The sequence below is a fragment of the Danaus plexippus genome, assembly GCF_018135715.1.
Source record: "Danaus plexippus chromosome 18 unlocalized genomic scaffold, MEX_DaPlex mxdp_20, whole genome shotgun sequence".
Lineage (NCBI taxonomy): Eukaryota > Metazoa > Arthropoda > Insecta > Lepidoptera > Nymphalidae > Danaus > Danaus plexippus.
In genome coordinates this window covers 1,184,165-1,194,885 of record NW_026869853.1, presented here as the reverse complement: position 1 = coordinate 1,194,885, position 10,721 = coordinate 1,184,165, and the positions used below count along the sequence as shown (strand labels likewise).

Sequence of the window (10,721 nt, the reverse complement as noted above, 5' to 3'; positions counted from 1 at the left end):
TTGTTCAAAGCATAAACAAAATAGAGTTTACTCGATCATGTCATCACCCTTTACTGTAGGATTTTCATAATTTTTTAGACATGAAATATAATTTTGTCCAATCATTTTTTATGACCGTTTACTGTCCTGTCTTGCCATAAAATAGACTAATATGTATTTTTTTGCAACATAAATCATTTATACTAATAGGTATTCTTGTAGTGCAGTCACGTTTTGAAGTTAAATTTGCCGCACAATCCAGCCAGGGTCCCCTCGAACCAGTTCTCATTCCATGTGAAAGAATGTTATACAACATAATCGAAAAAGAATAATTCTTTACATCTCTGGTAACTTTACTGGATAAGGGTCCGACCGCTGTATATTAAAAGATATTATTTACTCATGTATTCTAAACGTTACCGAACGTCAGTTTTATATTTCTGACAGGGGACTGAAAGGTTAACCCTTTGAACACATGTTTGACTTGGTGGTTGACGTTTTAATGTGTCTATGAACGAAACAGTTTGCTAGGCTTTTAAATGTAATTAAACTCGTCATCATCTCTTGCAAATGTATGTTTTATAGTGAAATAAACTCTGTACTAAAGAAAAGAAATGCAATAAGTATAAGAAATATATATATATATATATATATATATTAGATTTTCACTAATGTTTTTATGGTTATGAGTTCAAACACTCTTTAAAATTCAACTAACTTTGACAATCTTTCTATCATAATTATTTATTAACCAATAAAGAGCCTATATTTTAATTAAAGAGTATTTTGAGATAAATTTTATTTAATAATATGACCAAATGTGACCAAATATACGACCAAATAAATAACGTTCTATTGTAGATTATTTTTCTATATCCACAAAGACATGTTAACGATATTTTTGACATGTAACATCTTTAGTCTAAAAAGTCTAATAAGTTCCACTCACTGTTCTTGTTGAGATATTCACGAAAAAATCTTATATAATTACAAACCAATGTTTGTCATTTTCAATAAATCATGAATAATTTTCGTCTTATTAAATTTTAAACGAATGATGGAGTAATTTCAAAGTTTACAAATCAAGATAGCTTTAATTTAGTAAAATCTCCAGAGAACGGAACTGTAGTAATCTAATGAAAGTCAATTTCCTCGTAGAAACCCTGTAGGATATTGGCTTTATTATGTCTGGCATCCGGTCGAAACTATTAAAGGTAAGATGATAGATCTATTGAACAAAGCCGCCTGTTGCTAGGCATTTCGATCATTCTGACACAACTGGCTATAGACGTTTGTTGATCTCTAAAACTTTAACTTGAATATGTCTTACTTTTACATATATATGGATGACCAGAAATACAAAATATCAGTATTTTATTAATCAAATGTTGCATTAAACGAAAACTTTATAAATATAACAAAAATAAGATTTTCTTATTATCAGATACAAGTAATTATGTATTAAAAGTAACACTTCATTCAAGCAGATATGGCCTCCTTTTGTTTACCTTAAAATTTGTTAAAATGAATACCTGGTAACCTCAAAATTTGTTAAAATGAATATTGAAATAAGAACATTACCATGTAAATGTGATTGTGTGAGCTCATAATGCTACCATGTGCTCCATGAAGTGGCTCCGACTGCTTGTGATGCTGGCTGTCTGCTGTGCTCAAGAAGGAGAATGGAACGAAGATGCGGAGGACTTAGGTAAGTGACTTCATAAATCGGTGATTATCAGAATTACTTCAAGATGCTTTTACTTTTACCAGACTTTTATAGATTTTTCATTATTGAAACTTTTTTCATATATATATATTTTTAACGTATGTTGAATATAACTACGTAATCTTTAACATAAATCATAATTTGAAGCATAAGAAATTAGTAAAATTTATTCAATTTCTAACACAACGAACATATTCGATCCGGATTCACGTAAAAGCCATTAAACGTGCTGCTTGGAGAGAATTAAAATAGAGAATACATTTCTAATTGCTCAGATTGGAGGAGAATGTTTTGACGGTTTTTTAATATGCTATCAAATCCGGAGCTGTGTTTATTAGAAATAAACTTTTTACTTCTGTTTAGGGTATTTCTTATAGATGTACCGGAACTTGATGCCGTAAACTTTTACTTTAGTAATTCTTGCTATAGTCGTTTTATTTTAGCTGTGTCAGTAGTACTTTTTCTTAATTTCTTATTTAAAAACATTTTTCTATGAAGTGAAAATTGTCTTAAAATAAGAAAATTGTGGCTTCCCTCATAACGATAATTTTCTTAAGTACGCCTTCTATTTCGGGGCGTAAAAGCAAAAAGTCCAACCTATTAAAAAGTATTTATGCATGGGCACCTCTATTTCCCCCAATTTTATTGAAACGATTAATTTTATTACGAAAATTTCTGGACAGCGGAACGAATGGATAAAATTACTCGACGTTCCAGGAATTTTCAAAAACAAAACTGTTTTTTTGTACTGACTGTTATTAAATATAGCGAAACGATTCATAATTCACACAGTTATTAAATGACACTATAGTTGTGTAATTGGATTAAAAAACGCAATAATAAAGCTTAACTTACTTGATAAAAAGAATTGGTAAAATATCTTAATAAGCGCGATGCTATCGAGTGAAATATAGGCAGCCAATTACCGTTCCCTTTCGCAATCGCTTTTATGTGCCATTGAATCCGTATTTTACATTACTTTATTGGAATACAAAAATATCAAAAGAAGTATCATTGTAAGATGAAAAATTATATAAGTGAAATTGCCTTCTGAATTTAGAAGAGGAGAGTTTTTAGTAAAGTATGGCTTATTTCGAAACGTCACGATTAGGATGTTTGAACAATGATGTTGCCAGCTGTTCTTTACCCACTGCGGAGCGTGTTGCAAGAGTAGGTCAGGCTTGACGCTTGATACGTGTTTCCATAATAATTTTATTAATATTACACCCGGAAGTCTGTCACGTTCAAAACCGCTGCTCATATATCTCCAGTTTAGAAAAAATATGATATATAGAGAGAACGAGAGACGTTAAAGCTTTTCTTAGCCCTTCTTTGGAGAATTTAATACTGTTTTAGTTTTTAAAGCTTCAGGTTATTGCTCTAGTGGGGGATGTTTTATAAAGAGAATTCCTCTCTAGTCTATTTAAGTTTATAGAGATTTCTTGCTTTTAGAACTTGTAAATTAGGCGCACGATTTTATTATTATTTTCTCCAGCTAAAACAACACGGCTATTATTCATTCATGTTTGGAGTATATATTATTTTATAAATTTATAAATATATATCCACTAATATCTTTTAATTCTCAATTATACCTTTTGAATAAATCCTTAAAATAGCGTAAATCCACACTTTTAACTGTCACGTTATCCACGTTTATAAGTGGAACAATTCTTTAGTGCTTTCCAACACGACACGATCGTTGCAAAAGAACTGATATTAGGGACCTAACCCTCTAATATGAAATAATTAAAATATTTCTTGGACTATGCGGAATAGGTGACACTTACATTTTGTTTTTGTTTTTTTACTTAACTACTCATTACTCATAGATACCATATTATTATATTGAAATTTTAACGTCTATAATATTAATATAAACGCAATTCTGATTTATGATTATTTGCTCAATAAAAAGTAATTTTCTTTTGTAACGTTTTGGTCACAATAGTTAAAAAAAGCAACTGTCATCAATTCTTACCACTATCATGTAATACATCTTAATTTGGATGATCTTCAAAAGTAAATTGAAAAGTCCTACTAAGTATGACTGATGGTGCATATTACTCGGCCCTAACACGATGACAGTTTTCCGTAAAGAAAAGAGGATTATTTCGTGCGGGAAGAAGGACGTTTTAATATTACGTCTATTTATATTCATGTCTTCTTATTGCCTGAGAGGTTGACGCTGAGAATCATAACTGTGTTGGGAAATACAGTGATATTCACTTAGTCGCTTATCTTCGTAGAGGCTTTGGGCATTGAAAAATATATAAATTTAAAAATAAGGGTTCTTTTATAATATTTTTTGTAGCTTGCTAAATATAAAGATAATAATGTAATAAAAATGTATATTTAATTAAAATTTAAGTGTTATTTACTTTTAATCAAATACCATACACTTTACAGAATACTTGTACCATTTAAATCTTCTATAAAATTAAATAACAATCAGATGAACATATATTTATTTTATTTACAGTGTCAACAGTGGATGTAGATGCCGTGCTGGGGCGTACAGCATCGCTTCCCTGTGACGTTACTCCAGATACAAATGAGGATAGAGTATACATGGTGCTCTGGTTTCGAGCAGGGAAGAGTACCGGCGGAAAACCTATTTATAGGTAAAGATAGTCATAGGACAACAAAAGTAATTATTTTAAACATTTTGTTTAATAGAATTCGTCATTCTTTGTCAAATTAAGTAAATAATTACAGAAATCCGTTTCGGAACCAAAATAACATTACAGATTTTGAGATAAAAGTTAATTCAAGCTGAAAACTGTAAAACATTGAATCACTGTTCAAATAAATTCAATCAACAGATATTTGGTATTCATATAAAAAAATATTTAACGCCGCCAATATTTTCAATTACAAACTTTTTATTTGTTTGGTACATTTTTCTATCAAAAAATTATAAAACCAATCATTCTGGTGTCAAAAGTGTATCTGTTAAGGGATGATTATTTATGCCTTTATCCCCTCATCTCTATAAATACCACATACCTCTAAAAGGTCTTTCTTCAACACACTTACATATCAATTTGAAACATTTCGCATATTTTATGTAGACATTGGATTTTTATATTGGTTGAAGATGTCATTAATAAGCTAGCCGATTTAACAAAAAAAGTAAGTGGTGTGACGGAAACTTCTCAGCATTCCATGTGTCACCTTTCGTGTCGGGTCTATCGCGTTGCAGGGAGCGGAGTTTTTGCAGTGCCTGGGACTTGCGACCCAGGTGTAGGTTTAAGGGGCCCCTATCTTATGCGCGTTAAATGCTCACCTCCACTGTCCAAGCTCCTCTCTCCACCGAATCAAATTTCAAAAGAACCTACTACGGCTGTCTTCAAAGTACGTTCCAAGAATGAAATGATATTAGTTCTGGATAGGTCCAAGTCTTTTAGTATGTTGTAGAGAGATTTAGCCGTTATACCTCTCGCTGTCACTTCTACCGCGTACAAATTCACGCGTACAAATGCACGACGAACCTATTTCAATTGAGTTCGTTAGTAAACTGGTTTACCTGGTCTTGACGCCGACGCACAAATATCCTCAGGAATTTAATACTTTTAATACGTTTATCATACATATGCATTATAATCCAATCCATCATTATAGTCCAATCCAGAGTCTGGACTGACATTCAATCAATCCTGGTAAAACTGAAAACCATCAATCGCCATAAGGATAGGGTGCAGCTCACCGTTGCGTCGTTTAAAATTGGGGTCTAGGAAGCAATAGCTACAATATGCATTTTTAAAGACTATAAAAATCCAAATCTTTCTCAACATACACATCAAGGATATTAGGATTAAATGTCATTTTGCATTTATAAAATGTAAATTAAATAACAGTTATTAAAATTACGGCTTGATCAAAATATAATGTGATGCGTTGTTCTTTAATTTAAAAAAGCTTTATTCTATTTAGTTAACCTCGACTAAAAATAGAGATAAGAAATTCTTCTTACATAGAATTAACATAAAAAAATATTCGCGTCAAATTAGTTTAAACTTTCCAGATATCACTATAAGGTACAAATTAGAAGTTTTCTTATGATTTATATAATAAAAGGAAATAAAAATGTATATACACCAATGTTTTTGCGAACGTATGCGGATTTACGATTCAATGGATTTATATTTGTATCATCAGTTATATGGAATACAAAAAGTGACATAAACCATTCCGAAAAGATATAAAACATAAAACTTTTATAACTGATAAATAAAGTTTAAAATAACAAAATTCTTGTGCTTGTATAAATATATTGTTATTTGTGCAATCGATGATATGAACTTGTGTCCGCTGCCAGCTGTTAACGCATAAACATAAGTTTATATATGTATATCATAAGTTCGGGTCTACCAATTTAATATAAAGGTTTTTTTCAGCCTATTTTTTTCAATTATGTTACATTATTCAGATGTAAAATATATAAAAAATCTGTCTGTTTAAAAAAAAAATACCAGACAATAAAAATTATTTTGTACTGTTTTTCACACATTACCTAATATTAAAGTTATTAATCAACTAGAATTTTCATTAGCTTCCGTTATATGTATTTATTTTACCTTGTCGACGTCAAAGAAACTTATGGCCTACCTATGAACTCCTCCAGAATTACTCCATTTTTGTATCCAATTATCTTTTGAAAATATTGTATTGCCACATAGCATTGGTTCATTAATTTTTAACTAATATATAACAGGAATTCTAATGGTTACATAAAACTAATATTTTCGGATAAACTACAAGTTTTTTTAATATTTAAAACTCCCGACGCTTTGGTTACTTTGCACCAACCGTGATTACAAGAAGAAAAGATGAAGAAGTCAGCCAGTTGGTCCTGTTATTTGTCTTCTACCACCATATAAATAAAATACCTTTTCGATTTTACAATAGACTCTCCAATACTGAAAGAATTTTTTAAATCGAACTAGTGGTTCCTGAAATTAACTCGTTAAAACAAACAAACAAACTCTGCAGCTTTTTAATTTTAGTATACTCGTAGATAACTGTCTTAATTTATCTTTAACTTTTCAAATATATATTCCTTCTTTCTTTTATTTTATCATCATCTTAAAGAAACACTTCCAATTTGTTTTTTAGATACATCACATGTGTTTTTTTTCTTTGACATTACAATTTTCAACATCTGTCTTTTAAATTCTTTATTTAAATCACCGTACCTATAATATTTTTCTTATAATATTTGTAGTCCTTTTAGTATATGCCACTTAATAAATAGAGGCATTTGTACTATATTCCGTCGAATTTAAATACTAACTTTATTTCCACTACTACAAGCTTGTGCTTTGACACGAACTCTTTTTTGGGGAGCACTTCACAATTTTTTTTCCATTTGAGACTATAATTTCGGAGCAGAATGTTGTTAATCAGGGTCCGTTTTTTTCGCATCTATAGGTTTTAAATTACTTTTTCTTATTTTAGAATCAAATGTTTGTAACCGCTGGGTCAAATGTGGTCGCATCTTATAGTATGACTTCGCCGACAATGTTCAACATCCCAACCCCTATCCTCTATAAAGTCTTTCATAATAGTCTATGTAGTTTTAAATAAGTCTTTCATAACCCAAATTCATCTTTCCAACGGGACCATGAAGTTTAAATATCTCTTTTTTATTACAATTCTTATGTAATCAATTTTGATAATCTGATTACAAAAGCAATCCTTCAAGATCTGTTTTTTTTTCTTTATCATTATATACTGTTTGTGAAGCAGACTCATATTAAATATGTTTATCATAATATGCAGAAACATAATTTATTAGTCAATCACTCATGTTTCTGTACCACTTCCACGCCATAGCTTTTATCAGCTCTTCCTCAATAAAACTATTTGTACCATAGGAAACAAAAATAATAATGAAAAAATTACAATACAATCACTTAAAGAAGACAATAAAAAACCTCAAATATATGATTATCATCGATACATCCTACTATTAGCGTCAGTTATTGGCAGAACAGTAACTGTTACCAAGTTATTGGCAGAACAGATGGACTTCATAATTATAAAATAGTTATTAATAATTTCGGATTAACTAAATCAAAATACAGCAAGATTATTTTTTATAATCCTCTTTATTAATTATTTTCATAATGTTTTATGGGTTTTAATAAATGAAATTTACTTATTATTTTTATCTTTACTGTTTTATAACATAAATAGAATATTATACCTAACTATAAATGTACAAAAAACATAGATGTCAAATATCCAAAAAACCTTATGGGATTGTGAACCTCTGTAGAATATTAGAATTTTTAAATTATAATTTCATGTTTTTTAAATTTCACACATCATAAATTTTAATTAACTGTTGCTAATTGGAACAACCGGCACTGGATCTGAAAAGGGAAATACTTTCGCGGTTTTCGTATCATGCATGCTATAAAATAACATCTGATAGTCGTGCGATGAAATTGTTAGAGCATCATAAATTGTAGGACGCTTGTTAGGGTGTATTTTATGTACTTGTTAAAATGAACTTTATTTGCAAGTAACAAAAAATATTTTCTTTTTCTTATTCATTACAGAAAATATTTCTGTTCGTGATATCGAAATATAATATTTCCCGCGTTTTTTTTTTTTTTGACATATTAAATCGTTGTACATTATGAACTATCAATATTTTGATGTATTAGAAGAAAAAAAATATGATTTCTATTGTCACATAACATGTTTACATTACATGTAAAATAAGAATAAATAATCATAATGTAATTGCCGTACATAAAAATGTAGCTAGTTGGTATCTTGAGCGTTATTATAAGTTTTACGACAGTTATTAAGGTAAAGCCACATTATGTCTTGGTTAACAGCATAGCTCCCATGAGTAAGCTTAGCAGTTTCTGAAATACCTTACCTAAGCCTAATGAATGCGGTTCTATTCTTTTATTATATAAGAAGCATTATGCTCATGCTCGTTAAATGTCTTAGTACGCCCATGCACAGTATAATTAACTTTGCTATTGTCTGGAATGTGTAAAAAATATGTTTGATAAAATGTATAACATTATGACCTGTAAACATTCCACAGTACTCATTTAAAATGAGATTTCTTTTATATTTCTCTTAATGTTTTCGACTCTACATCAATATATCTTTTGCATATCATACTTTAGAACAATTTGATAAAATAAACAATGTGTTCGATACTCCCGAGCTGGGGATGTCACAAAAAGGCTTTTCTATTAGTAACGTGTTAAAACAAATAAAAAAAGAAACGGAAAATTATGAAAATTAAAATATTAGTGATCCCGTAATCGAGAGTTATTTAGAGCACAAACCTATATGAAGTAGGAAAAGCGTATATGACTCTGAAATGGTTTTAACTGTGTTGCGCTTCAAATTAATTTATTAAGCTATATGTGTACTTGCTTCAAAAATACATGACATAGATATTCCTATCTGATGACTTTTATATTTTCGAAATAATAAAGATAATTTTCGAAATAACTTTATCAGTCAAGGCATTACATGTTATTGAAGCAATAAAATACTCAACGTAGCCTTTATGTTTATATTATATTTATGTTATTCTATGATAGACTACTTTTTGCTAAGAAAATGATTGGACATTAATTTATTAATAAAGATTTTTTTATGGCTATTGAAATTTAATATGCTTTAAATATTATACTGAAAGTAAATTTATAATCCTTTGTTTCAGTTTTGACGTTCGTGGAAGATCATTTAACAAAGCTTTACAATGGTCAGATCCTAATGTTTTTGGTCCACGGGCTTATTTCGCCACCGTTGCCAGACCGGCCTCTTTGACGCTTGACACTGTCCAATTGGATGATGAAGGAGTATACCGCTGTCGAGTCGACTTTAAGAATTCTCCCACACGCAATTTCCAAATCAGATTGTCCGTTATTGGTAAGCCACATTACACATCATATTCATTTAACTAATGTATTTGAATAAAACGGATATTAGTCTAAAGTTAGATCTATCCATTTGTAATTCTCCACGTTAAACATATTTTACATAAAGTAAAATATAATCACAGAAAAAACGTGTAGAATATTAAACATTTCCTATAATTATTTAGATTAACATAATATAGTTAGTTTACATTATATTTTTTTGTTTATTTTACACTTATTTGAATTCCACTTCATTATTTCATACATACATAATATGTGTATGCAACAATTCTTATTATTAAGTTTTATGTTTATAACCATCAACAACTTTATAACACATTTTCTCACGCTATTTTTGATTGCATAATACTAAGGATTTAATTATTATTTTTAACTAATATAGACAAATATAAAAAACATAAAATAATGCTTGTGCTAATTTATAAAGCATTGAATTATCTAAAGTTTTATCAAAAAGACGATTTATTCCAAAAAAATGTGTTTATATTTTCAATTCACCCAAAAAACGTTTTCACCCATCCGATAATAAGCAATCCTTAACCTCGAACATCCATACATATTAAATGAGGCATCGCATAATCTTCACGTTCACTCTTCAATAATAGTCTTTAAACATCCATATACTTTGAGAACATGTAGTTTAAATATAAACTGAATAAAATATATATAAGTACATACATTCGCAAGAATATTTCTTTTGCAAATTTTTCCGCGGCTATTACTATTTTGATAATGGTAAATTGCGTAATATGTTTTTCGTAATTTATTGTAATATAAGGGACGTTGCATAGCAAGTGCGCCATAAAGATCGACCCTCTCGAACTACAATGGGAATTGTAGCATCTGCTCGCATTCCCACGGACAAAACTTTAACTCACCACCCTGCCCTGCTGCTGGAAATTTATAAGAAGGCCTTATCTAAAAAGCCAACCTTTCAAAGGTTTTCTCGCAGCCATGCAAAACAAAGCTTTGTAAGATCCCCTTTGAATTTCGGCAGAGAAAATGAGAGGTTACACATGAGCATTGTATAGTCAAAGAATTCAGAGTCCTCTTATTACAATAAAATGCGGTGATATCAAGGTTCCAAAGGT

The 10,721-nt window shown here is 29.9% G+C and overlaps 1 protein-coding gene across 1 annotated transcript in view; it reads left to right on the top strand.

The window, feature by feature from the left end:
* The first annotated feature begins 1,192 nt into the window (after positions 1–1,192).
* Positions 1,193–10,721, top strand: part of LOC116773225 (nephrin-like) — a 50,891-nt gene continuing 41,362 nt past the window's right edge. Inside the window, exons 1-3 of the mRNA XM_061528500.1 lie at positions 1,193–1,687; positions 4,188–4,329; positions 9,411–9,619. Of these exons, the coding sequence (XP_061384484.1) occupies positions 1,597–1,687; positions 4,188–4,329; positions 9,411–9,619 (442 nt within the window). The 5' untranslated portion in view covers positions 1,193–1,596. The remainder of the gene's footprint in view (positions 1,688–4,187; positions 4,330–9,410; positions 9,620–10,721) is intronic.